General features: G+C 56.8%; 1 protein-coding gene across 2 annotated transcripts; it reads left to right on the top strand.

The window, feature by feature from the left end:
* The first annotated feature begins 6,995 nt into the window (after nucleotides 1–6,995).
* Nucleotides 6,996–26,394, top strand: IGF2BP2 (insulin like growth factor 2 mRNA binding protein 2). Of its 2 annotated transcripts, XM_032193208.1 has the most exons (17): nucleotides 7,009–7,185; nucleotides 7,649–7,709; nucleotides 14,657–14,705; nucleotides 15,162–15,213; nucleotides 15,640–15,703; nucleotides 17,134–17,206; nucleotides 17,339–17,406; nucleotides 21,066–21,200; nucleotides 21,420–21,542; nucleotides 21,709–21,844; nucleotides 22,026–22,154; nucleotides 24,280–24,348; nucleotides 24,532–24,648; nucleotides 24,952–25,026; nucleotides 25,171–25,302; nucleotides 25,386–25,499; nucleotides 26,055–26,394. In XM_032193208.1, the coding sequence occupies exons 1-17, from the start codon at nucleotides 7,011–7,013 to the stop codon at nucleotides 26,148–26,150; spliced, it is 1,668 nt and encodes a 555-aa protein (XP_032049099.1). In that variant the 5' UTR covers nucleotides 7,009–7,010; the 3' UTR covers nucleotides 26,151–26,394. The 2 variants fall into 2 exon arrangements, with proteins under 2 accessions (XP_032049098.1, XP_032049099.1); XM_032193207.1 differs by having other exon boundaries at nucleotides 6,996–7,185; nucleotides 17,134–17,406.
* Nucleotides 26,395–26,837: the final 443 nt, after the last annotated feature.

A 26,837-nucleotide genomic window follows, 5' to 3' on the forward strand; every position in this document is an offset into this window, starting at 1 on the left:
ATGAAACTTGTACAGTAGCAGGAGGAAGAAACATTGTTCAGTCACACTGTAGATAGACATGGAGCAAGACTTCTTGTAAACTCAAGTTAATGCTGCTGAGCTTTGATTGAGGTGGGTGAGCCGTGAGATTCTTTATCCCACGTACGACAGAGACAAGTAAGGAGCCCTCAGAAATGGTGGTGGTTGTCTTTGGAAGTAGATAACCATACATTTACAAAAGGCAATGCCATAAGATTTAGACTGCTTAGATTTCACTTCACCAACAATTGTCCTTTGAAGAAGTACATCTTTATCTGCATATGTGAGTAAAATGCTGGATGCAGTATAACTCAAGTGCTCAAGTGCTGCTTTCCTACCAGTTTTCTCCATACAATAGTCAAATGTACCCTTTTTGCTTACTTGGATTCATGATCATCATGCACCTGCATGAAAATTACGTTTGAGAGTTGAGAGCACTGTTGAACTAGAACTTCCCTCAGCCAAGTAGTGCAGGTGATCAGCTCTCACACTTGTCCTCGTTTGGATTCCTTTTAAGCGCTACTGAGCAAAGGCTTTCATATGGCTAACTTCAGGAGGTCACACCAGAGGAGAGGATCCATGATCAGAAACTCGCAGAACACAAAACGTGGCTGTATGAACTGCTGTGCTGGCACTCAGTGAGAAAGAGAAGTGCCACCAAAGTCATTGCAGGTCAGGATTTAAGTGGTAAGATTTATTACTGTAAGCTTGTCATACTCCCCCAGAAACATGTAACCTGTGGGAGCTGCTCTAGTAGTCCTGTTGACCTAACACAAACCAAAGGCTTTAATTCAGCAGGTACGTGCATAGCATCTGAGCTATACCCCAGTTCTTTTAGGAACAACCAATTATTTGCTGTCCTGTGAAGGACAAGTTGAATTTCAGGTTCCTCATAGGTATTTAATGAAAAAAGGCTATTTTTTTCATTTTAAAAACTGGCACTGGATCACTCATTTTGGTATTCAGCTATTAAGTTACCTGTTACATTTTAAAAAGTCTGGGCAAATACCATCTTACTGCATAGTAAGTCTGTGCAGTTGGATCTATGATCTGATGTTAATACTACATGGTAGAAAATGCATTGACCTTTCCATGTTGGTTCACAGTGAGCGTATTTCATGTGGATGCAGCAGTGTACTCATTTCTGGTTATATTCTGTACTGATATAGGAGAAAAACTTGCTTTTCCATTTTGCTCGCAGAAGGATAATTTGTCAAATTCTATGCAATTGCATGAAGTGAGGCAGCAGGCTGGAGGCTGAAGAAAGAAGCCCTACCTGCTGCAGCTTTGCGGAGGGCAGGAACGCTGACATCAATATGCTGGATGTTTGGTAAAGGGAAAATTCTGTAGATGCTTTTTTTTAAGTCCATTTCAGTTTTTACTGTGGCTGTAAGAACTGACAACAGGCTTTTAGCAGTAATTACTTCTAACTGAAGTTAACAGTAATAATCCCTTCCCTAACCCAGCTGACACCTCTGTTTGAGCTTCCCCTGGAGCATGTAGCAACATTCTAGGCTGGAAGCTCATGCATGGTTGCTGACCCACTGCAGCGTGAATCCCTGCACGAGGTCCCTGCTCGGTGTGGCTCTCAGGGCTGTGGTTACGGACACAGGAATGAGTTATCCCTGTTATCCCTGCAGAGGTGGAGTCACCGGGTGGTGCTGACCTTTGCAGAGCAGAGGGAGGCTGTTTGTTCTTTGGACCACATTTTGTTAGTCATGATCTTCTACTTCCTTTGACTCATTAAACAGGGGGGTCGACAAAAGCAGAGTCAAGAACATGTGTCCTCCGGTAAGCTTCTTCATATTTTAGTAAAATGAGGATTTCGCAATCTGTGGTGCAGTTCCTGGCAGCTGAACTCATCTGATGGCTCGTCGCTGCCAGAAGGGTGTCCTCCTGCTCCTACCCCCCAACTCCTGTACCTGATAGTTCTGGGAAGACCTAGATCCCAGCGAGGAGGATCAGCTGAATGCAGGGCTGGTCAAAGTGTGTTCTGCACTGCCTCAGCCTTGCCATCCGAGAGCCTCCTCTCTGTGTGCTTCCTGCTGCTGAATCACTTGAGCTGCTCGTCAAGCCCAGAAACCAGCCCCATGCGAGATGCTCCCCAGCGAGCGTAATGCTGCCCTGGTAGGCAGGGGTGACAGATTGCTGTGGTATGCGATGCACTTCGGAAACACGCCTGAATCACTGCGGGATGTCCCCGTGCCCTGCCAGCGCTTCACACAGAAATTCACCCAGCGGGGAGAATCCTCAGCTTCAGGAGAAGCCGCCCGAGCGGTGGCGATGCCTCTGTGGACCAGAGACTGCAGGAAAGGATGGGAACGCCGTGTGGGACAGCCCTGGCCCCTGCCACGGTGGGGGCTGTGAAATGTGGGCGTTTTTCTGCTTGATCTACTGAGAAAACTCCTCCAAGCCCTGCGCAGGTGCTGCCGGTGGCAATCAGAGCAACATCTGTCGGGTGGATGTGAGATGCTGTGCCCTGCGCTGACCCTCCTTCCTGCGGGACTGCGGCAAGCAGCAAACCTTAAAAGCACGTGGGAAACAAAACACGGCAAGGGAAAGGCTACAGAAAGAGCTGATGCCTGGCTGCTGTTTTGCTGTGCTGGGAGCAAACAAAGAGCTGCAGAGGCAAGGTGTGAGTGGGGGGAGGAGCTGTTACCAGCAGGTTTGGGGTTCCTAAAGAGGGTTTGGGGTCCTCATGGTTTCATGAACTGCTGCACATCAATAGTCGGTGCTTCCATGCACACAGTGTCCTGTCACAACTACGTAATTTGGATTTAGGTAGCTTATTTTGTTGCTCGTGTACTGTTTCCTGCAAACTTAGCACAAAATACAGGTGGCCACGTGTATTGCTTCCCCTAACTGCTGGGTGTGCACCTCTGGGACCTGGCCTTTGCAGGGTAGACTTGGTCCTACACCAAGATCACGTTGGGATAGTCACCAAAAGGCTTAGCCTCTTGGGAAAGAGCTGTTAGTGCATCACTACTGTCAGTCCATCATCCTCCTGTGAAAACCTTGAGTGCTAGGACTCGGCTGTGCTCAGCCCCTGCACAGCAGGAATGCCCAGAGAGGCTGCGCTCAAACCCTCGGATTCCACCTCTGGGATCTCCCCATGCTGCTTCGTTCCAGCCTGGAAAGTAACTGGGTGGGTTTTCACTCGTGTTGAAGCAAACCGAGCAAGAATACGCCACCATTTCTCTTTTTTTTCCAACCAAATTCGGAACTTTCTCAAAGTGGGACTTATAGTGCTGTCTGCGAAGACCAACCCCATTTCCATAGCAGCTGCCTGGTTTTCTGCTAGGAGGTTTCTGAAAGCCAAGGGATGGTTATCAACGTGATTTTAGATTGCAGTTCCTGGTCTCTTCCCAGCACAGTGTTACCCTTGCAGTCATCGTCACCGTCGTGATCCTCAGCCTTGTGTAGCTCCGCTAAAAATACACCAAGATTTGGGAGGAACAAGGAGAGAAAGGGATGTTTGTATGGGGATTTCTGAAAATCCATCCTTTGTTAGAAACTTGGGCAGCAGCAGCAGTGTTTATCCGATAAAATCAAAGCTGAATTTCTCAAACTCTCCCTGGCTGTGCTGGATTCCCTCTGCCTTGGGTCTGTGGGTCCTCGACACATGATTCAGCTGTTTATTTTGGGATAAAAAACCTGGAATAAACCGTCTCCAGCCCCGCAGCTCCTTGGGCAGGCTGCAGCCTCCCTGCTGCACGTTCTGACACCTGAGGTCACCGCTGTGACTTGGCCAGAAGGAAAACATCAGTCACTTTGCAAGGGAACTGAATCGTTTTGGGAGCTGGAGGGGTTATTTGGGTGTTATTCGGGGCTTTTTGTTTGACGCTGCCTCTCTGGTGGGCACGGCTTTTGGCCAGATGTTTGTCCCACCTGCTCCCAAAACCTCCAGCCAAGGAATGTCCCCGGCTCCTTCTGTCCCGTGCCCGATCAACAAAAGCTCTCTTTCCCCAAAAAGTTTCCAGCTTTTTTCAAAGGAAAGCAGGGCCATTATCTTCTCCAGCCTAAACAAACCCTCCCTCGACGTTCCTTTGCTCTCACCTGTTTTTTTCTCCATTTATCAGTCTCGCGGCTGCCTCCCAGACTTGTTACGCATCCGACATCTTTTCGGAGAGGCGTGACCTTGTGGCACACCCCACCTGCCCGTGGGAGAAGACCTGGGTCCTGCAGCACCTTCAGGACCATCGACCCTCAGCCCTGCCCCGTGCACTTGTTGCCTCTCCAACAATTCTCTATCGGTGCTCTTAAATCTTCCCCCCAGAGCACGTCCTTCTCTTGGCCGTCACATTGATCGGGACCGAGCCGTCGTTTTAAATTCTTGCAAGGTTAACAAAACTCTGGGAAAGCGAGGAGGGCTGTAGGGACAGGAAGGCATCTGAAGAAAGGCGTCGAGTTCCTTCTGCAGAGCCAAAGCCGTGGGCAGGGGGATGAGCTCACGCGGGAGCTCCGTGCGCTAAGTATTTGGGCAGGAGGAGCTCAAAACGCGCCTTCAGCTTTTCTTTGCCAGTTTGACGAAGGTGCTGGGCAGGGACAGCCCCATCCCTTGGGATGGGAATTGGTTCCCTCAGTGTCACCGAGCCCTGCTGCATCGGCTTCAGCAGAAAGGGAGCAGAGAGGGACACACCAGGCCCTAAAAGCACCCCAAAAAAAACAAAAAAAACACCAAACAGCTCCTGATGCTGAGCCCAGCAGGAGCTGCGCTGGGAGCAAAGAAGAAGAAATCGGAGGAGAAGGGATTCTTCTCGCTTTGCATCATCGCAGTCCAACCACATCTATTTTTGCAGTACGCATGGCATCAGGCACCCGTCACTGCTATTCCTACTCCATCCAGCGCATCGGCACCTCCGCATGACACGGGAGCGGCGGCGGCGAGAGCGGCAGACGGGTTTCGGCGCTGTTCGCCCAGCTGAAAATCCCGGGAATTCCATCGCCGCCCTTCACCCGGCAAAGGACAGCTGGCACCGGGGCACCGCGCTCCTCTCCAAGGACACTTGTCCCCTCCCGCCAGGCCAGCGTCGCTCGCGCACCTTATTTTAGGCTCCGCTCACAGCCCTGACGCCCTTCCACGAGGATCTGGCTTTGTCGTCTGGAGGAGACAGAGGGGGAGAAGTCAGCTAACCCGGCCGGCCGGGGCAGGTAGCAGCACCAGCTCTCGGTCCCTCGTTCCCTTGGGGCCACTCTTCCACGTGCCCCAAAGCCCCGGGCTGAGAGCAGGCGAAACTCGCTGCCGGGATGCCGGCTGTGAAGGCGCTGGGCTCGCACGGGCGAAGGCAAAGCAGAGCTCGGCCAGGGAGGGGCCGCGCTGTTGCGTTTTCCAAAGCAGCACACTGAACACAGGCTTCCCTTTCCTCTTCCCCTCTGTTCTTTCTCTTTTTCTCCTTTCTCTTCTCTTTCCCTTCCCTTTTGCCCTGTTATTTTTTCTTTTCTTTTTCTTCTTCCGCTTTTTCTTTCTTCCTTCCCACTCCCTTCCCTGTCTTTTTTCTTTTTTCCCTCTTCCCCTTTTTCCTTTTATTTCCTTTTTTCCCCCTTTTCCTATTTTTCCTTTTTCTCCTTTCTCCCTTTTCCTTTTTATCCATTTTCCTTTTTTCTTCCCTTTTTTCTCCCTTTTCATTTTTTTCTCCTTTTTCCTTTTGTCTTCACCCTTTCCTTTTTTCCTTTTTCCCCTTTTCCTTTTTATATTTTTCTTTTTACCAATTTTCCTGTTTTTCCCCTTTTCCTTTTCTTTTTTCGTTGTTTTCTTTCATTGACCTTTTTCTCCTCTGTTTTCTTTCCTTCTTTCCCTTTCCTTTTCTTGCTTTAATTTCCTGTTCTCTCCCTTTTCCTTTTACCTTTTTTCTCATTTCCTTTTTCTTCCTTTTCCTTTCCCTTTTTTCTTCCTTTCCCTCTTTCCCTTTCCTTCTTTCGTTTCCTATTCTCTCCCTCTTTCCTTTCCTTTTTTCTTTTCCCGTTTCTTCCTTTCCCTTTCTTCTTCCTTTTATTCTATTTCCCACTTTTGTTTCCTGTTCTCTCCCTCTTCCCTTTCCCTTTTTCCTTCTTTTCCCTTGTCTTCCTTTTAGTTACCTTTTTTCTTCCTTTCCCTCTTTCCCATTTTTCGTTTCCTGTTCTCTCCATTTTCCCTTTCCTTTTTTCTTCTTTTCCCTTTCTTCCTTTTCCTTTCCCTCTTTCTCTTTCCCCGTTTTGTTTTCCCCTTTCCTGTCCTTTCCTTTCCTGTCCTTTCCTTGTTTTTCTTCTTTTCCCCTTTCTTCCTTTCCCTTTTTCCTTCCTTTCTCTGCTCTCCTTCCCTCTTCTCTCCCTTTCCTTTCCCTTTTTTTCCTTTCCCTTTTTTTCCTTTCCCTTTTTTTCCTTTCCCTTTTTTTCCTTCCTATCCTTCCCCCGCTCTCTCCCTCTTTCCTCTCCCTTCTTTTTTCTTTTCCCTTCTTTTTTTTCCCCTTCTCTTTCCCCTTCCTTCCTTCCCCCTTTCTCCTTCCTCTCCTCTCCCTGCTCTCTCCCTTTCCTCTCCCTTCTTTTTTCTTTTCCCTTCTTCTTTCTTTCCCCTTCTTTTTTCTTTTCCCTTCTCTTTTCCCTTCTCTGTTCCCTTTCTTCCTTTCCCCTTTCCTCCTTCCCCCTTCCTTCCTTCCCCCTTCCTCCTTCCTCTCCTCTCCCCTCTCCCTCCCTCCCCTCTCCCTTCCCTTTGTTCCCCCCTCGCCGCCGCGACGCCCTGGGCCCCCTCCTCCCTCGGGGGGCTCCCTCCACGTGCGGGGCCGGGGCCGGGCCCCTGGCGGCGGCGGGCGGCGGGCGGAGGGCGGGGGCGGCCGGGCCGGGCTGGGCTGTGCGGGGCTCGGGGCGGCTCCTCCCGCTGCCCGGCGGCGGGGCGCTGTTGCAGGCGGCTGCGGGCCGGGCCGGGCGGGTGGCGCAGCGCCGTGCCCGTCTCGCTGCGCTTCTCTCTCTCCGGCCGCGGGGCGGGAGGAGCCGCGGGGCTCCCCATGAAGCGGCGGAGGATGAACAAGCTCTACATCGGCAACCTCAGCCCCGCCGCCACCGCCGACGACCTCAAGCGGCTCTTCGGGGACAGGAAGCTGCCCCTGGCCGGCCAGGTCCTGCTCAAGTCCGGCTACGCCTTCGTGGATTTCCCGGACCAGAACTGGGCCATCCGGGCCATCGAGACCCTCTCGGGTGAGCGGAGCCGCGGCCCCCCCCGGCTCCCCCCGCCGGGCCCCCCCCCGGCCGCCCCGCTCCCCCCCGGCCCGGCGGGCTCCGGCCCCGGCTGATTTTTCGCTGATTTTTTTCTCCGATTTTATTGAGGGGCAGCCGAGAGCCGGGCGACCCCCCCGGCCGTCCCCCCGGCACCCCCTCGCCCCCGGGCACCTTATTACGAGGTGCCCTGCCCCAACTCGCCGGGGGCGCCGAGCGGGGGGCGGCCGAAGGGGCGGCTGGGGGGGGGCAGCGCGGAGCCGGGCGGCGGCGGGAGAGGAGGGGGGGGGGGGAGCTTCTCCGGGGCTCGGGGGGGCTCGGGGAGAGTCGGACGAAGGGGATGAAGGCCTGGGGGGGTCGCTGGGGGGTCGTCCCGGGGAGAAACGGGGGTTTTGGGGGGGGGCGGCGGCGAGCCCCGCCGCCTCTGAGCCCGCTGTCCCCGCAGGTAAAGCGGAGCTGCACGGCAAAGTGCTGGAGGTGGATTACTCCGTGCCCAAAAAGCTCAGGTGAGGCGTGGGATGGTGGCGGGGGGGAAGGTGGGAGGGGGGGGGGGGGGGACGCGAAATGGGGGGGGCGCACGCCCCACGCACACGCGTGGGGGGGCAGCGGCAGCAGCGCCGGGTTTTACTTTCGCTACGCTCCGCCGCCGAGCTGGGAGCTGGGGGGGGGGGCCGGGGACAGCGCCGCCACCGCCCCTGGGGGCTGGGGGACAGGGGGGGGCGTGGGACCCCCACGCGTGTTTTGCCCGGCCTCAGCCCCGACCCCCCGTCGTGGGGAGCCCGGGGCTGGGGGCACCCCGGGGCTGCTCCCCGCCAGCCCCGGCCAGGATCGGCTTCCTGCCGGGAAGTAACAGCCCCGGCACCCAGAGCAGCGGCGCGGGGAGCGATAGCGGGAGCGATAGCAGCGATAGCAGCAGCGATAGCAGTGATCCAGGCGACAGGCACAGCCCCGAGCACCCTCCCGAGGATTCGCGCCGGGAGAAGTTGCGCGCTGCGGGCGGTCGCGTCCCCTCCGTCCAGTGATCCGGGTCCTTCCGTGTATTTTTAAAAATTATTTTACCCCTCTGTTTTTTGTTTTTTGTTTTTTGTTTTTTTCTCTATTTTTTTTCCCTCTATTTTTCATCCTTATGCCCGCATCTTTCCATCTTTCCCCCCGCTTCCCAAAAAACCCGCTCCCGGGGCGCTTTTCCTCCTCCCTTCAGGTGGGCGCCGGCGGTGCCGCTTTATAAAGAGCGGGGAACACCCCGACCCGCAGCCTTGCCCCCCAGCACCTCGTGGCAGCAGGGCCGGTGGTCCCAAATTCGGAGTTTCGGGGCTACGGTTGGTGCCGGAGACGTAATTTTGCAACGCGGTACCGGGGGGGGGACACACACAAACACGGCGCGTTGTGTAATGGGGGCTCGGTGGGGAGCAGCTCGTGCCTGGCATCACGTGTGCCGCGGTGGGATGCGGGCTCTGACAGCGGGATTCCTTCGGCGGGGAGCACGCGCGCTTTTTACCTCCCAACCAAGCAGGCGAAGCCTCCCCCCCGCCTCCCCGCCGCGAGGTTTCGGAGCTCAGTCTCCTCCAGCAGCCTCGTGCCGCTCCGGCGGCTGCTTCTGGAGAGCGGCAGAGGCAGAAAGAGGGGTTTGGAGGGTGTCAGACCTCCACGATGGCCGATGGAAAGCAGGGGTTCGCCCTTACCCCCGTTCCCCATTGGGCTGCTGTGCTCGTAATTTCCCTGCCGAGTACAAAAAGGCATTTAAACAGCCCAGAAATAAATGCTTATTTCTTTGGCCGTAGACTGTTTTCAGCTCTCTCCAAGTTTTCTAACCCAGCCTGGCTCCCCAGCTCGTCGGCACCTCGTTTCGGGTCTCTTTTGCTCTCATCCAAAAACCCAAAACTCCAGCCTCAACGTTAGCACCCGCGGCCGGCAGGGCCGTGCCGTCGCCTCGGCAGATTAAAGGTTTGATTTTTATAACGCGATTTTTGGCGTGGAGCGGAGGCTCACGTGGTTGTGTTGTAGTTTTCCCCTGCCCCGGGATTAATCTGCAGTGAATTATTTTTATTGCCTTATACATATAGATATCAAAAAAAAATATATTTTGTTTGTTTGTTTTCTGCGTGTACATGCTCAGCACAAAACACTGGTGCACAGGGGATGCTCGGTATTTGCTGCACGGCGGTGGGGTTTGAGTGCAGTGCAGGAAGGGGATTTGATAAGAAATCAGCCCGAAAAAAAACACATCTGTGCATCGGGAACCTGCCGGGAGGGATTTCCTCGAGGAGCCTCCAAAGGCACAAAAGGACGCACGGTGCTGGAGGGAAGCGCAGGATTTGCCCGAATTTGTGCTTCACGAGTTAAAAATCGGTCAGTGCGCTGCAGCGCGAAGGGTTTGCCCTGCTGCAGGCATGATGGGAAATTACTGTGATTGTTTGGTGTTTGTATAAGCTGTGCTGTGCATCGGTGGGTTTAATTTTAAAAAAATATATGTATTTTTTTGGTAACGTCGGTTTGGAATTCACCGGGAACAGAGAATGTTGTTGTTTAGCTCCAGCCGGGCGAAGGAGCCCGGCTTCAGGGGTGTTTTGTGTCCAGAGCTGCGCCTCCGACCTCTGACCATCCTGCTGATGGGGAAAAAAAAGATAATAATAATTAATAATAATTAATAATAATCATCAGGATTGTTTGTGCGATGCTAACAGCAAAGCCCAAGCGCCCCCCGTGCAGGCTCGTGTACAAGTGCTGGCCGAAAGCAATGAGTTTAATCGGGAGCAGCGACGTGCCAGAGCCCGGCTTCGTGGCTCCCACGCGGCGAAATTTCCAGGCTCCGCATGGCCGAAGTGCCTTTTATTTTCTGCTCCCGCCGTCATTTTCCAATTTAACAATTTTCAAATGATGCTTCTGGAAAATAATCGGTTTGAAATGAGCTCCTAGGGGAGCTGCTGGAGCTCTCCGGTTCCAGCAGGAATTATCCTTAAATCTGTTAAATCGCAAAAAGGCTCGAGGCGGGGAGGGAAAGGCTGGCGTCGCGGCTGGGATTTAGCGGGGTCGCTGGAAAACCGTCCGGACGCCTCCAGCACGCCTGGGACGCGGAGTTTGGGGGTGAGAAGTCAGCTTTGGAGCTCGGTGTTTTCCCTGGCACTTTGGGCTAAAGGCAGAGTTTTTGCCAGCAAGGTGTGCTTCTCCACAAGCGGGGTTTGCGCCCATTTATTCCCACACCCAGCTGCATTTCACGCTCATCTTTCCATCGTCTTAATTTATAATTTATTTTGTTTTGTTTTGTGTTTGGTTTTTTTTTTCATTGCATCCATGCTGTAGCACTTCGGGTGTGCTTTCTGGGGAGGGAATAATTTTTTTTCTGTGTTTTTTTTTTTTTCCCCCCCCTACTTCCTTCCATGGAATACAAGCACAAGCTCTTCCATCTCTCCGCGGGCGTTATCTCCCTCCCTCATTATTGTTGTTATTGCTTAGTGTTGATTGCAGATGCTTGTTTAGGGGAGAGAAAACAGAAAACCCTTGTGCAAACTGACGCTTCTGCGCATTGCTTTGTCGGGAAAAGCCTCGAGCACGGATGATTTGCACATACGCACGTGTCAGGAGCGGGTGGGTTCATCACCAGCCTTAAATTCGGGGAAAAAACCTGCAGTTTTCGGTTAGTTTGCTCGTGAATAGCATTGAGCCTGCCGGAGATGTTTGGGGCATGGTGCGGTGGTTTGCTTCGGGTTGAAAATTAAATTCAAAGTGTTGAAAGTGCGTCGCTGAGGCTGCTGCTGTGGCCAGGGGCAACTTTCCTTGTTCCCTTTCCCAGGGGCGCAGCACGTGGCCAGGGTTGGCACTGCGCGATGAGCTTTAAAAACAGCATTTCCCAGGAATAACCCATTACCCAGAGCGGCAGCGAGCTGGGAGTTTCACAAATCAGGGTTGCATCAGGATTAGGGTTGAAAAAAATGCCCTGGAATAAGCTGGAGAGCCAGGGGAGCCGATGGAGAGCCACTTCCCACCGCGCAGCCGGCGCGGGGACGTGCAGTCCGGCCGGGGAAGGAGGTTTGCTGGGTGTTCAGCAGTTTTATTTTTATTTCTTTATTTTGTTTTATTTATTTTTTTAGTTCCCCATTTTTAACCAGGATATTTGTGGATCGGATTCCTGCAATGGAAACTCGGGGGGGGGATTTGTATGCCAGGAATTCAGGGTGGGCTGCAGGCTGCCTCTCGGTGACAGGAGAGGAATAATTGTTGTCCCCCCCTTGTGTCCCAACGCAGAGCAGGAACGCGGAGGGGTGTTCGCATTTGTTTTGTTTTGTTTTGTTTTTTTCCCTTTTTCCCCCTCTTAATCTTGAAAAGCCGTGACAGATGGACGCGGTTTCCCATTCAGCTCCCTCGTTAATACATCCCCAGGTCGCGGGGGTGCGTTCATCACGTGCCCTCCTTTCCCCCACCCCCTGCGCCCGAGGACAGGGCTTTAGCACGAATATATTTTAATTCCTTAAGAGCGTCAAGGCAAAGCCCCCGGAGCAGGCGCACCCGCGGTGCTCTCGGCCGCTGCTCAAAACTGGGGCAGCGCTTTAATGCTCGTCCATCCCCAAGCTGCTGCTGCCATCCCGGCAGCCAGGGCGGACGCAGAATTTGTCGAGGTGACCCCAAAATGAAACCGACGGAGGCAGGGAATCGTCAGCTGCTGTCGTCCGGGGGAGCGTGCTCGTGTCCGGCTGCAAATCGCTGGATGTGAGCAGTTCAGGTGGGCGCGAGTTTGGGTACCGCCTGCTGTTTTTTACGATTTCGGTGGCATCATAATTTTTTTTATATAGTTTTTTATTATAATCTTTCGCCTAGGACATTGGAGACGTTTTTCCAGGTGGAGCAAAGTTGCTGGCGGCAAAGAGAGAGTTGTGAAACCCCGCACCTCCTAAATGCCTTAGCGACATTGGGAGGTTTTCACGAGCAAGCACTGAAATACTTTGTAAGGTGGAGGTGTGCAGATTGCCCCCTTCTGTTTGTTTCCCATTTCTCTAGAAATTTGGTTTTTGGCAGGAGCCACGGGGCTTTTTTTTAGCTACCCCGAATACCGATCCAACGTAGAAGGTGCTAAAGCCCCCTGATGGCTTTGTAACAGTAAAACAATGCACGGCGTGAATGGAAAAAAAATCCTCGTTTGGACAAAAAACCCTAAATAAAAAATAGCATTGGGAAAAACAGGAGCAGCAACGAGAGGGTGCTGGGGCTGCTCACATCTGCGCATCGAGGGCTGGTGCCTGGCACCCAAAGGGGCAGGGAGGGACCATGGCAGCATCGCCATGTGGAAGCAGACAGTGACCCAGGTGGATATAAACCAGAATTCCCATCTCTTTAACGCTTGAAGCTGGTGCTTGGGGTTGTGGGTTTTTTGTTTTTTTTTTTTTTTTTTGTCTCTTGGCCCTTGCCTCACGCGCTTGTGGATGGGGTTATGCTGACGTGCTGTTGTGGGGCTCATTAGGTGTTTTTCCATAAACCGTATCCCCGTTGTTAGTGATTATTGGTGGTATTAATTCATACCAGCTTGCTGCAAAACACGTGGGGTGCAGTGGGGCTGATTCCTCACTAGTTGTGGTGTTGGGAGGCTGTTGGTGAGCAGCACAGGATTGTCATGGCCGTGGTCCACTTGTGAGCCAGGTCCTCCTGACCGCCTCCTCCGTGGGGTGGGGTTGGATTAGCACAGCCCAGTGCTGGGGCCTGTGCTTGGGCCACAACAACCCCACACAGCGCTACAGGCTGGGGGCAGAGTGGCTGGGAAGCTGTGCAGAGGGAAGGGATCTGGGGGTGCTGATGGATGCTCGCCTGAACAGGAGCTGGGTTCAGCTCTGGGCCCCTCACTGCCAGAAGGACATTGAGGCCCTGGAGCGTGTCCAGGGCAGGGCTATGGAGCTGGGGAAGGGCCTGGGACACAAGTGCTGTGAGGAGCGGCTGAGGGAGCTGGGGGGGGTTGGTCTGGAGAAGAGGAGGCTCAGGGGAGACCTCATTGCTCTCTGCAGCTGCCTGAAAGGAAGCTGTGGGGAGCTGGGGGTCGGCCTCTTCTCACAGGTAACCAGTGATAGGACCAGGGAATGGCCTCGAGTTGTGCCAGGGGAGGTTCAGGTTGAAATGAGGAGACATTTCTGCTCAGAAAGAGCAGTCAGGCACTGGGACGGGTTGCCCAGGGAGGTGGTGGAGTCCCTGTCCCTGGGGGTGTTCAAGGAGAGGTTGGACGTGGTGCTTGGGGACAGGGTTCAGTGGTGACAGTGGTGGTCGGGGGGTGGTTGGACCAGAGGATCTTGGAGGGCTCTTCCAACCCTAGTGATTCTGTGACCCTATGAGATGGGGTGGGATGGGATAGGGTGGAGTAGGATGGGATGGATGGGATGAAGCAGGATGAGGTAGGGTAGGATGGGATGGGATTGGTGGATTGTGGTAGGATGAGATGCAGTAGGATGGGTGGGATGGGATGGGATGGGATGGGTGTAGGATGGGTGGGATAGGATGGGACAGGTAAAGTTGGATAAAATGGGATGGGTAGGGTTGGATAGGATGGGAGAGGTTGGATAGGTGGAATGAGAGCAGGTGGGATGGGATGGGGTGGGATGGGATGGGATGGGATGGGATGGGATGGGCAGGATGAGATGAATCTTGCTCCTTGCCATGCGAGCTCTGCACCCAGCCCTGAAATCCCTGGTGGCAGCTGGGACCAGAGAGGTCCGTGGCCGCTGGAGGAGTGGGCTCTGGGAGTGCTGTAGGAGATGTCTTTGGCTCTGGCTTCCCCACTTCTTCCAGCGCCTGATTGCTTCTGGCTGGCAGAGCCCCCTTCAGGGGAGGCTGCGAACCAGGGGGATGGCGGGGGCTGTGCGTTTTCCTCGAGCAGAGGCAAAGCTGGGCAGAGCGGGCACGACCTCCTGCTGCTGCTGGGCTCCCAAAACCCACGTGTGCCAGGAGGTGTTTTGGCAGGGAAACCAGTCCCCGCTGCTGGAGGAGGTGGTCCTGCTCTGTCCTGCCCGGGTTCAGCGGTCGTGCAGCTGTGTGTCAGCTCCGTGAGCCACTCTTGGCTGAAAACAGCAGCAAAAAGGGAAAAAATAAGTCTGGCGGAGGAAATTGGCTAAGGAAGGATTGCAAATGCTGCTCGGGATGGGCAGTGCGTGAGTTTTGTCCCAAAACTTCCCGAGTGCGTCTTGCAGGTTGTCTGGGGAGGCACTGGGTGGCTCTTTCCCCTTGGGGGGGGCCCTGGCCATGCCCCGAGGTGGCACCACGCGGGGCTGGAAGCGCCGCTCACCTCCAGGTGCCTCCTCCACGGACGTGCATTTCGGTTTCTCCACTGAAAGCCGCCAGGTGATGCTGGGAACTGCTGGAGAGCAGCAGCACGCGGCTCGGGAAGTGGGGTGCCATCTCAAGGTCTCACCATCTTGCTCCCAGAAAGCCTCCGGTAGTCGCTGCCCTCCTGTGACCGTAACCTGGGGCTTTGTCTTTGCAGGAGCAGAAAGATCCAGATCCGAAACATCCCCCCCCACCTGCAGTGGGAGGTAAGCAGCGCCGCGCTCCCATCCTGCCCCCTCCAGAGGCTGGGCCACCCCAAAAGCACCCCACAGCACCTCCTCCATCACGCAGCACGAGCTTGCGCTGCCAGGGCACGTGGTCTGCACAGAGTCCTGTTGCCTTCCCAGTATCCCCAGTAGGGAGGCAGAGAATGAACTGGGCTCCATCTCCCACCTGCCTGGGGCTCGCTGCTCTGAGCAGAGGGGCCTGGCGGGGTGCAGGGTGGGTGAAGGTGGCCCTACAGGCGGGTGGAGATGTCTTGAGGATGGCTCCGAGCACGTGGGACCCTGCGGGTTAGAGCGGAGCAAGGCACCGCAGAGCGGAGGAGCCCTGCTGGAGATGGCCCAGCCCGAGTTTCGCGCTGGGAGGCAGGCAGGGTGTGAGCCAGGCTGGCAGAGGACGCCTGCCTGCCTCACCTGCCTGGTCTGCTGCTCTCTCCCCAGGTGCTGGATGGCCTCTTAGCCCAGTACGGGACGGTGGAGAATGTAGAGCAAGGTAAGACGGCTCCGCATGGTCCTCATCTGCCCGAGAGCCCCAGTGCCATGCCCCAGCTCAGCCTGTGCTGGAAAAGCCCCTCTCAGCAGAACCCAGCAGGGTGCAATGTGGCTGTCCCAGTGGGTTGTGCTGGGCTGAGGTGGTTTTCCTTGAACAGTCGCCTGCTGGCAGCTCAGGCTTTGGGTAGCGACCTCAGCCCAGTGCAGGGCATCTCCTTTGCTGCTCCTTGTGTGGGGAGGAGATAAATCCATGGTGCTGGACAAGTGCAGACCACAGGCAGTGGCTGGGCCCCCCCATGAGAAAGGCGTTGTGCTCCCACCCCCTGCGTCCGCCCTCCACCACGGCGTGGGGCACTGGGGGCCGGGAACAGCGGTGATGGCCACCTCCTCCTGCCCCCTAACGCTCCCCGTCTTGCTTCTCCCCCAGTTAACACAGACACAGAAACAGCAGTTGTCAACGTAACGTATGCGACGAAAGAAGAAGCAAAAGTGTAAGTGGCTTTTTTTTTTTCTTTCCCATTTTGTCTGTATTTTCGATTTTTCCTGGGAACACAGCAAAGTACTGCGTGGGGCTTGGAGTTGTCCGCATCAGCCATGTTTGCTTTTTCTCCTGCTCCAAAGACCTGGTGGGGGCTGGTGTGGCCATGTCATGTGCTGAGGACAGATTTTGTCCTCGGTACCGTGGTACTCGCTGTAGAAGCATCAGGGAAGAGTAGACCTGGGGTGCTCCACGCCCCATTGCCCTCTCATGGACCTTCCAGGCAAGACAAATTCCCAACCAACCACCCAAATTTCCCCAGTGAAGTTCAGCTCCATTCCCCTGGCCATTTTTCCAGGCTGCACCATCCTTTATTTTTCTTCTTGACTTTTCCCTCCCCTTTGTGGGGTTGTTTCCAAGCTCTTTCAGCTTCAAGTGTGTAAAGGGCTGCCCGCCCCACAGCCCTTTTCCTGTCCCCTCTTCCTCTGTGCTGTCTCCTCCAGCTCTTGGCTGTGTCATTTGCAATTCCCTTTGGACCCCATCTTTCCTACAAGCCTGCAGGTCCTCTTTGGGGTCCCAGTGGCCTTGCCTTCAGGGAGCAAAGCACTCTAAGATAGCAGAGAGTCAGGTTAGGTAAGCACAGCCCATCAGAGTCATCTTCCTGGACTGGAAGTTCAGACCTAAACTGGGAACGTGCTGTGGTGGTCACTGGTACAGCCACATGGCTTGAGCAGCTGGAGAGGTGGAATATGGTGAGGGAGGTGGGAGAGGGGGTGGTCATTTAGGGCAAAGTCAAGTTAGAGACCAAGATTTGCAAAGACTCCACTCCTGCTTCCTGGAGCTAAGTGAAACCATCCGAGCAGCTCCCAGAAGGCTTCCAAAACGCCCCCCTGCCCTGGAGAAGGGGGCATTTGGGTTCATCAGTGACTGGTTAGGGACGTGAGAGGGAGGTGGGGGTCAGCGACCAGTCTGCAGGGGTTGAGAGCAGCAGAGGGCAAATCAGCGGCGCGTTGTGTGGAGACCCAAAGAAATGCCACCCATCAAGAAGAACCTCAAGAGGACAGAAGAACCTGGGGTAGGCACCGTGCAAAGACGTGCCTGAAGGCTTGCTGCATTCAGCAGAGGAAAAACGTACAAAAAACTAAGAGTTAGTCAGAAGTGCAAGGACGGAGAGCTGCAGCTTTGCAGGATTGCAGCAGAGACAGATGCCCCGAGGCGTGGTAGGTCTGACCTCGAGGCTTTGCTGATGGATGCTCCAGCGATTTCCCACCTGAGTTGGCCCAGCACGTAGTCAAAGCTGGGTGTGTGTTGCCTGGGGAGCTTTGTCTTCTCTCTTCTCCTGTGGACCTGGGGGGAAGGAGGACGCTGGGCTGGTGCCCTGCGAGGAGAGGCGCTGGGGGTGCCACCCGCCTCTCACCCTCCCCTCCTCTCCCTGCCTTGCAGAGCAATTGAGAAGCTCAGCGGCCACCAGCTTGAGAGCTATTCCTTCAAGGTTTCCTACATCCCGGATGAAGAGGTGAGCTCCCCTCCGCCCCCCCAGCGATCCCGCCGCGGGGGCCACTCTTCCAGGGAGCAGGGCTCCTCCCCGGGGGGCTCCTCGCAGCCCAAACAGCTCGATTTCCCACTGCGGATGCTGGTGCCCACGCAGTTTGTTGGTGCGATCATAGGAAAGGAGGGCTTGACCATAAAGAACCTAACTAAGCAAACCCAGTCCAAGTAAGTACCTCGAATGGTTTTGTTTCCTTCCACGGGACTCCGTTGGGTCCACTTGCTTTCGGCTCTCAGCGAACGTTGTATTTTTGGGGTGTAGCTTCAGGAGAGGGCGGCGAGCTTCCCTCATCGTGGGGTGGCAGCCTGTGGGGTCTAGACAGCTCAGCCCCGTTTCCCCGACCCATCCTTACTGGCCTGGGGAGTTAGGAGGGGGAGCACATGGCTGAAAATGACCAGAAACGGGGTTTTTAAAGCCTAATGCTTTACAAAGCAGGAGAGGCTGGATCCTGCGAGCCCGGGAGCCAGCCCCAAAACGGGTGTGCTCGCTGCTTGCCAGCCAGCATTGCTTGGCTCACGTAGCTCTCGCCCTGCAGAAATAGCTTGGGACGAGGCTTTGGAGAGAAAGGGCAGATTTGGGGATATAATGGGGATCCTAGAGGCAGCAGTGACACTGCCCTGGGGATTTGCTCATGCTGCAGCGCCCTGTAAGGGCGAGAGATGTTGCACAGGGGGAAAGGGAGCACCAATGGGCTTTTTGTAGGTAGCAATTTGAAGCCTTTTTTTTGCTATCTAATGGTTTTTTATTTTTGAAGAAAAAAAAAATATATGAGGACTGTCTTGTTGAAGTTTTCCATGTTTCTCATGTCGATGTTTACATTGATTGCATGGTTTTCCTGCACGCTTTGTTCCTGCCCAGATGTGTTTGTGTTTAACCCAAAGCTGTCTTCTCCCATGTTCATCATCCTGAACCCGGTGACCCCACAGGACATGGGACTCCTGTACCAGAACATCCTCCAGGGCGTCCTATCTCTCAGAGAAGCTTTGAGAGGAAATTACTTAAATCAGAATAGCGCATCCACTTGAGCCGAATTTGTTCCGGACCCAGCTGGTGCTCAGCTGTCTCTGAAACACGCTGACCACTACTGAGCCTTGCCGCACGGCTCCCGGCCTGCGTGGCCCCGTGGTGTGCCCAGCAGAGTAGCGTAGAGCGCAGCGTAGCTCAGGAGGATGCTCTCTTTGCTGGTGCTCGCCCCTGCCAGCAGCAGGCAAAGACCGGTGCCCGAGCCTGCCTGTTCTGGTACGAAAAGTTAACCTCCAGCCTGGGTAAGAGAAATGTTTGAAGATTTGCATGCCTGTGTCCCTTGGGCTGAACCCAGTGCTCAACCTCTGCTCCCCTTGCTCGTCACCATCCCCTGCTCTGGCGGCTCGCGGGCGTTGGGTTGTAGAGAGGTCCCTGTTGGCAAAAAGAGGTTTGTATGGAAAGGGGGTGGCCCCGCAGGAGGGCAAGGAGCCCGGGCTCACCGGGGAGCGTGGCCACCTCGCAGCCGTGGAGGCACCTGCTGCCCTCCCAGCTGCAACGTGCGCCGTGCTCGGGTCCGTCCTGGGCCTCCAGCCCTTCTCCAGGTGAGTCCCCGGGTGCGTTCGGCAGTGGGTGCGCCCTCGCCCTTGCCACCTGAGACTGGAAAGTTTTCCTTTGCAAGCCCTGACTCCCACCCCGCACCTGGCGAGGAGGATGGGGGACACGGTTCCTCCCAAAACGCAGCTGCCTGGGGGCAGCTCCTGCTGCGGAGCCCTTCCACCCTTGCGGGTTGACCTCCCGGGTCCCCCGTCCCGAAGACACCATGCCGCAGAGGAAGGCCACGCTCCGTGCTCTCACCTGTCCAGGCCAGCCCCAGGAGGCTGCAGTGGGCCACCACTTCTGCTCCAGCCTCGTGCACGCAGCCCATGCAGTCACAGGAGGCTGCAGCCTTCGGTTTTGGGCTGTCAACCATCCTCTTCCTCGGCCGTCCTCTCCTCTGTCCTCCCATCAGACTGGAGCCGTGCCGCAGCAGCACTGGGACGTGCTGGGAAGCCTGGAGCCCTCCTCAGCCCTCCTGCTCTTTGGGGCAGGGCGTGCTTGGATGCAGCAGCCCCTTCCTGGTGCCCCAGCTCCTCCCCGCACACTGAGCTGGAACTCATGCCCAGGTTGTGGTGGCTTGCAGGCCAGCAGGAATCATGGCCATGCCTGGCCCTGTGCTTCTCCGGGATGCTTGGCGTTTCAGAGCCTCCGTCCAGCTCATTCGCAGCTCTCAGCCCCTCTTTGGCACCAAGGCACGGCCGTGTGCCCCATCTCCACCATCCTCAGCTGCTTCTGGGTCCGAGAAGTCGTGCTGGACCAAGGTACAGACCCGCTCAGAGGCACGTCGTGGTGCGCTTGCCTTCCCCCCGGCTGCGGGAGGTAGTGGAGATCTCCATGGCACAGGGCACAGGATCAGCCTCTGAAGAACCAGGTCCCCCGAGTCAACCTGATGGAGCTCTGCAGCTGGGAGCATCCTGGAGGGTGTCACACACGAGTGGCAGTGCGTGGCTTGGTCCCCGTGTGCCTCCAGCACCCCAGTGCTCGGTGTGAGCAGTCTCCTGCTCCAGCTGACGCCACGGAAGATCTGCTGGAGCGACGCAGCAGTCCGACTGTGTCCCCTTTCCCTCCCCGGTGCTTAGATGAGACCACCCTGGGGTCCCTTTTGGAGCTGGCAGGCTTTCCCCTTAGCTCAGGGTTTCCCTGCTACTCCCCCTCTCCCTGTCAATGAAGCCTTCATGGTCCTACGTGGTGGTCGGTGAACTCATCTAGGAGGTGACCCCTGCAAACCCCCCAGGACCCAGCATCGCCCCAGCATTGTGCTGGGGGGCACTGCACCACGGCCTCGGCCTTGCTTGCACAGCAGCACCCCCGGGCAGTGGGGTCGGGACGTGGACCCCTTGCAAGAACAAGAACTTGGCCGTTGGCAGAGGGCACGGTGGTGGAGCCGGACACGTGGCGCTGGGGGCAACTACAGCACCTCCCCAGAAAATGGGGGCTGGCACGGCCCTGGGTGTGACGGGGACCCCAAGGCAGGATGGCCACGTGGAGTTATCCTCCAGCAGGATGAAGGCTTGGTGGAGAAGGAGAGGAGATTGCTTACGCATCACCCGTGTCCTTCAAGGCACGCGGTTCGTGTCTCAGAGCCCTGCTTTCCTCTCTCAGGGCCCTGGCCGGGTGCGGGGGTGCAGCAAGGAGTGAGCTGGAGGCCCTGCCTCCCTCCTGCCACCCCCAGGGAAGGAGCAGAGCAGCCAGAGCACGGCCTTGGCCAGTGCGCAAGGGAAAACTTTCTGGTCTCATGGGGATGGGCGTGAGTACGAGCGCTGTTGTCCGTGTGACTCCGTGCCCGGACAGCCATGGGTAAGTCATCCCTGTCCCGGAGGACCCGCAGCGCTGGTGGCAGCTGCTGAGCAGCCTCGGGTGCTGTGCACGGAGAGGCTGAGGTTGGAAGGGACCTCTGGGGACCTGGAACCCGGGCTCCTGCTCCAGCGGGACAGGCGTCAAAGACAGGGCAGGTGGCTGAGGGCTTGGTGCTGTGGAGGAGTTGTTCTGCCCCATCTTGGTGTTGGATGGTGGTTGGCACCCCGCAGTCCCCATGCAGACCTCAGATCGTAGAGGCACGTGTAGGCCAAACCTGATCCAAGCCAACTGAAGCCAAGTGCTGGCAGTAGGCGTACGTCAGCAGGACCCAGGTTCAGCCCAAAGACCGAGCAGATGTTGAGAGGAGCCTGTTGGTGAACAGCCAGTTGAGCTCCCGAGCTCTCGAAAGCCTTCTTGCGACGACGGCCGCGTCTCAGGGGGCTTCTCTCTGCTGGTTGTGTCACCGTAGGGTTGACATCCATCGGAAGGAGAATGCTGGCGCTGCCGAGAAGCCCATCACCATCCACGCAACGCCCGAGGGCTGCTCCGAAGCGTGTCGCATGATCCTTGATATCATGCAGAAGGAAGCTGACGAAACCAAATCGTAAGTGCGACGTTCGCTGGCTTAACAAAACCCCCGGGTTTGCTTGTCAGTTGCCATGGAGTTGAGGAGCTCGGGTGGCTGTGCAGGCAAGCTCGGAGAGCAACACCTCAGAAAATAGATGGTTCTTCTGTTCCTCCCACCGCGTCGCTGCTGCCCCTTGCTGGAGATGGGCTTACGGGCCGGATGGGCCTTGAGGTTTTCCTTTCTCCCCCGTTTTAGAGCAGAAGAGATCCCCCTGAAAATCCTAGCTCACAACAGTCTGGTGGGGAGGTTGATTGGCAAAGAGGGCCGCAACCTCAAGAAGATCGAGCAGGACACGGGGACGAAGATCACCATCTCGCCGTAAGTCCTGCTGCTCGCCGGGTGCAACCCGCGGGCAGTGGCATGGGGGGGAAGTCGTGCTGCCCTGGGGTGGGGGGGCCCTCCTCTCATTTGGCGTTTTTTCTTTATTTTGGCCTGAAAAAAAAGACGTGTAACAGCATCTCCCTTCTGTCTGCGCGCGGGCTAGTTTGCAGGATTTGACCATTTACAACCCCGAGCGGACCATCACGGTGAAGGGCAGCACGGAAGCGTGTTCCAACGCGGAGGTGGAGATCATGAAGAAGCTGCGAGAGGCCTACGAGAACGACGTTGTGGCTGTCAATGTGAGCCCCCGGCCTGCCCCTCGACATCCCCCTGCTTCAGGGCTGCTGCTGGGGCAACCAGAAAAATACATGGGGGGTGTGGGGGGCTCAGTCTGTCAGGGAAAGGGCCACAACGTTTGCCAAGAACCCCCAAGACCCCACTCAACCTTCAGCCCTTCTCTCTGTGTCTTTACCTCTCTAGCAACAAGCCAACCTGATCCCAGGACTGAACCTCAGCGCTCTGGGCATCTTCTCGACAGGGCTTTCCATGCTCCCGTCCTCTGCGGGGGCCCGAGGCGCTGCTGCGGCCACCCCTTACCACCCATTTGCAGTAAGTGCAAGAGAATCTGGGGCGCGGGGGGCTCGCTCGTGGGAGCAGGGTGGTCTCTGGGCCCTCACAGCTCTTGGGTTTGGGCGGGTGCTGTGGCTGTAGGGGCGATCTCGTGGGGAGCGTTGAACAAGTACCCCGACCCCTGGCTGTTTTGGGAAGGTCCCAGCAAGCCAAGTGGAGAAGACAGAGGCAGAGCGTGGCTTGTCCCTCCTCGCACGTAGCTCCCTGTGTGGAACGGCTGCGTCCTGATGTCGTGCTGAGCTCGGTCTCACTTGTGTCTTAGGCTCGCCAGCTCTGAAGGGTGGCTCTCTGCTCTTGGCTTGTGTTCTCCACACTGAGGCAGGAGCTGGAGGCTGCTGGTGCCGGCAGGAGGGGCGGTGGAGGTGCTCCCTGTCCTGCACTCACACCCAGGTGCTTCAGGCTGGGTTGTGCCCCATGGGCACAGTCCCTGGACAACCTGAGAGGGGCTGAACCATGGCAGGACCTGCGGGCATCACGCCGGGCGTGCAGAGCGTGGCTGGGAAGGGGGCGAGCGGTGCCTTAAGGCTTGGTGCCTTCATGCCCCAGCACTCAGGGGGTCCTGCCTCTGAGAGCCTGTCTTCAGACAGATGTGCTGCTAGAAACCTGTTTTTTTTGATGTGACCCAGGTCCCTTTGGCCTTTCCGTGGTGCAGAAGTCTCCTAAGTTGCAAGTGCAGGGACAGTCTCATGAAGGAGAGGTAGTGAGTTGTGTCTGTGATGTGCTTCTGCAGCCAGGGCTGGGGAGCAGCCCCACCGTGCTGCCCGGGACGTGGTGCCTACATCCACGTGTCCGGGAAGAGCTGCGGGGACACACGCCAGGCACGTGTGGCAGCCCACGAGGACGGTGGGCAGGAGAGGAGCAGCCACCGGTCCTGTTGGCTGACACAGAGAGAAGGTCCTCCTGTCCCCCAGCACCTGCAGAGCACCCTCAGGGTGACCAAGTGACAGGGCTTAAACCCGCAAAGCCATCCCAGCCCTGCGGTCCGTTTCCCTCTAAATATTTGTGCTTGGATGCTTGAAATGCAGGGAGGACGCCTCAGCGCCCGTTAATTTACTTGTACTGTTTTCTTTTTCTGGCACCGCCAGCAGCAGAGTGGTCGGAGGAGAACGGTGAGTGCCGAGCCCGTGGTGGGCTCGCGGTGCGATGAGGCGGATGAGCGCGACCCCGGGGCTCGTGGCCATGCGTGGTGGCCCCAGAGGGGTCCCCTTCCCCTGGGCATTGCTGAATTCAGGGCAGAGGAGCAGTGAAATGGGCTAAAAGTGAAGGGAGCCCTTTCCCTTTCTGCTTTCAGCCTCCAGAGCAGGAGGGGAGGTGTCTCAGCACAGGTTGTGCCCGTGGGGCGGTCGGTCGGTCTGTGTGTGCCTGTGGAGCGGGGGTGCTCTGCCTGATGCTCTGAGAGCCTTTGGGAAGAGCCGTGTCGGAGCACTGCGGTGTCGGTTGTTGCTCTATGAGCTGCAAGGTCCCTTCAGGCAGCCTCCTCCAGTGCGGGCTCCTTGACCCCAAACATCACCCCAAACAGGGAAAAATGAATGGGAAGTAGGCTCCCAGCTGGCTCCTTCCCCCCAAATACCGTGGTTCGCGTGTCGGAGCGATGGCCGTGGGGGCTGCAGCTGCAACCCAGAGCTGTGGAGAGGCGCAGAGCGTGGGGGACAGGGAAGGAGGCTCGGGGTGAGAGGGGGAGGCTGTGGGAGGTGCTGAGGTCTCCGTGCCCGTGAGGCTGGGCAGGGAGGAGCTGTGCCTACTGCCAGGAGCTGCGCCTGGGCCTCAGGTACTCAGGGGACAGGGTGCTGGCGAGGGCCCCTCGAGGCATGGGGAGAGACACGCGGCTTTGTCCCTGTCCCTGTCCCAGCCTGGCTGTGCCCTGCCGGCTGTTGGGGCAGTGTCAGCGCCAGCCTTCACTTTTTCTCCTCTGATCCTGAATAAGGGAAGTGGTTGTGGGTTCAGTTCTCACCAAATCTTCTCCACCGGGCACCGACACTGCTCACAGCGCTGTTTCGGCTTCGGTCCATGAGCTGAGGGGTGTCCCCATGTCCCTTCCTTGTTGGGGCCAGGGTGCACAGTGCAGCAGGGCCCTCACTGACTCTCACCCCCTCTCCCCCCGCAGAGCTCCTCAGCGTACCTCTCGGGGCTGTACGGAGCCTCCCCGGTCGGTGCCTTCCCACACCAGCACCCCGTAAGTCCTCCCCCACCCACATCCCCTGTGGGTTGCCCCCTCCCTGCTGTCCCCAGGTTGGGGATGCTGTTTGGGGTGGCACACCTAGCCGGCGATTTTAGGGCCTGGGGTGGCGCGCTGGGAAGGGGGGAAAGGGAAAACGACAGAATTAAGGAAAACCCCTCACTCTGCTCTCCCCGCCAGCTCCCGGAGCAGGAGGTTGTCAACTTGTTCATCCCGACGCAGGCGGTGGGGGCCATCATCGGGAAGAAGGGGCAGCACATCAAGCAGCTGGCGCGATTCGCCGGCGCCTCCATCAAGGTGAGCTGAGGTCTCGTGCCTGGGCAGCTCCTGACGAGGTGGGGGAGAAGGGGTGCCCCGAAAGAGGGGTGCTGCTGCCAGCGAGCCCCCTCCCCGCGGCTCTCCGCACGGGTCCCCATGGCCGGGGGCTGCAGGGATGCTGCAGGTGCACAGCAGCCAAGCACAGGTTTAACCTCCCAGATGGATGGATGTGCACCAGAAGTGGCGCTGAGCTGGTTTCCCCCTCCCTGGAGGGGACAAATGGCTTAGTGAGGGGACGAAAGGCTTGGCGAGCCTCTCTCACGCGCCCCCTCCATTTTGCAGATTGCCCCGGCAGAAGGTCCCGACGCCAGCGAGCGGATGGTCATCATCACGGGGCCGCCCGAGGCTCAGTTCAAGGTGGGCTTGGGTGTTGGGGACGTGACTTGAGAGCTCCCTGAGGGCAGGGGGGGACACTTGGCTTGGTGCTGGGCACCCCGGGTCAGGATGCTCCTGGCTCGGCACCACCGCTTTGGCTTCATTTTGGCTTCATCCTTCTCACAGGCCCAGGGGCGAATATTTGGGAAGCTGAAAGAAGAAAACTTCTTTAACCCGAAAGAAGAGGTGAAGCTTGAAGCCCACATCAAGGTGCCTTCCTTCGCAGCCGGCCGCGTGATAGGCAAAGGTGGCAAAACGGTACGTGGGGGCGCGGCGGCGGCGGGGCTGGGCCCACCGGGGGGCGGCCACCCCGAAAACGAGGGCTCTGTCCCCTGCTGCAGGTGAACGAGCTGCAGAACTTAACGAGCGCAGAAGTCATCGTGCCACGAGACCAAACCCCAGATGAGAACGAGGAGGTCATCGTTAAAATCATCGGGCATTTCTTTGCCAGCCAGGTGAGGGTTTTGCCGCATCGATGTGACCGTTCCTGCCTGGGTTCGGTCTCCAGGAGGCCGGCCCCACGCCTGGCTCCCTCAGCACCCTTTTCCCGGTGGCTGCCTTGCATCCAACGGTGTCTCAGCAGCTCTCCCCAGTGGTGCTAGCACTGAAATTAAGGCTAGGCTTAATCGAGCTAAAAATACCCATCTCGGGCTCGCCATGGAAGGCGTACAAGTTGAAAACCCGCAGTGTAAAGGCTCGGCCCCGGCCTCAGCTTGCAGCTGTTGGAGCCGTCGCCGGCGGCACCGCTTCGCCAGCTGCCCCGGGAGAGGCGCAGGAGCAAAACTGCTCCTTGTGTGCGGGGCCGAGCAGGTGCCTGGCCCCTCACTGAGAGCCTCGAGTGGGGAGAGGCTCAGGTGTGGGAGCACCTGCTCGGCCCAGGAGGGAGCGCAGGGTGCCCTCAAGCTGCTCGGGGCTTCGGGTGCTCATTTCAGAAGCCCGTGGCTGTGCCGCAGCCCCCATCCCAGCCCCCCAACCTCATCCTGACCCCCCGCCTCTCGCTTTCTCCCCAGACTGCACAGCGCAAGATCAGGGAAATCGTCCAGCAGGTGAAGCAGCAGGAGCAGAAACACGCTCAGGGAGCCCCGGCCTCGCAGCACAGCAAGTGAGGCTCCCGCCGTGTGCCGGCCAGCACCGCCCGATGAATGTAGCCCTGCCACCCAGCGGGCAGGGAGCAAACCAAAGAGCCCCCGAGGCGCGGGGACGGGCACGGGGACGGCTGCGGCTCCCCACGCACCGGCGCCAACGCCGCAGCACTCGGCCGCTCGCCCCGGGGCGCTGCGGGCTCTCTCCATCCCACAGCCTCCACCTGACTCGACTCCCGACGCTATCCCTTTAGTTGGACTAACATAGGCAGAGGGTTTTGGATTTTTTGTGTTTTTTTTTTTTTAATTGTTTTTATTTTTTACCTGAAAACAACTCATTTCGCAAACCGTTCTCTGGCCAGGCGTGGCCGGGTGAGTGGAGGAGCCTGTCCGGCGTGCAGCGCCCGTGAGGGTAATATATTTTAGAATTAATATATCAATAACAAAACTAACGCCGATTTTAAATTTTTGTAAGATTTTTTTTAATTTTTTTTTTTTTTTTAATTTCAGAGGGGTCACGCGATGTTTGTTTTTAGCAAAAGCAGGCTTTTTTAGACTTTTAAGGAAAGGAGCTAGTCCATTGGTTCTCTAATGCACAGTAGAGCAGAGTTGTAGGATTGCCAGCAGGAACAAAAATAATTAACCAAGTGTTAAAAAGCGATTTCTTAAGGGCTTTGAGAAGAGCAGTGCCATGGGGAGTGCCTGTGTGAG

The sequence above is a fragment of the Aythya fuligula genome, chromosome 9, assembly GCF_009819795.1.
Source record: "Aythya fuligula isolate bAytFul2 chromosome 9, bAytFul2.pri, whole genome shotgun sequence".
NCBI lineage: Eukaryota > Metazoa > Chordata > Aves > Anseriformes > Anatidae > Aythya > Aythya fuligula.

Coding starts and splice junctions, on each gene's coding strand:
- IGF2BP2 (XM_032193207.1), top strand. CDS start 6,996: ATGAAGCGGCGGAGGATGAACAAGCTCTACATCGGCAACCTCAGCCCC. Junction 14,706..15,161: donor CCCCCCACCTGCAGTGGGAG/GTAAGCAGCGCC, acceptor CTCTCTCCCCAG/GTGCTGGATGGCCTCTTAGC. Junction 25,027..25,170: donor CGCCCGAGGCTCAGTTCAAG/GTGGGCTTGGGT, acceptor TCCTTCTCACAG/GCCCAGGGGCGAATATTTGG.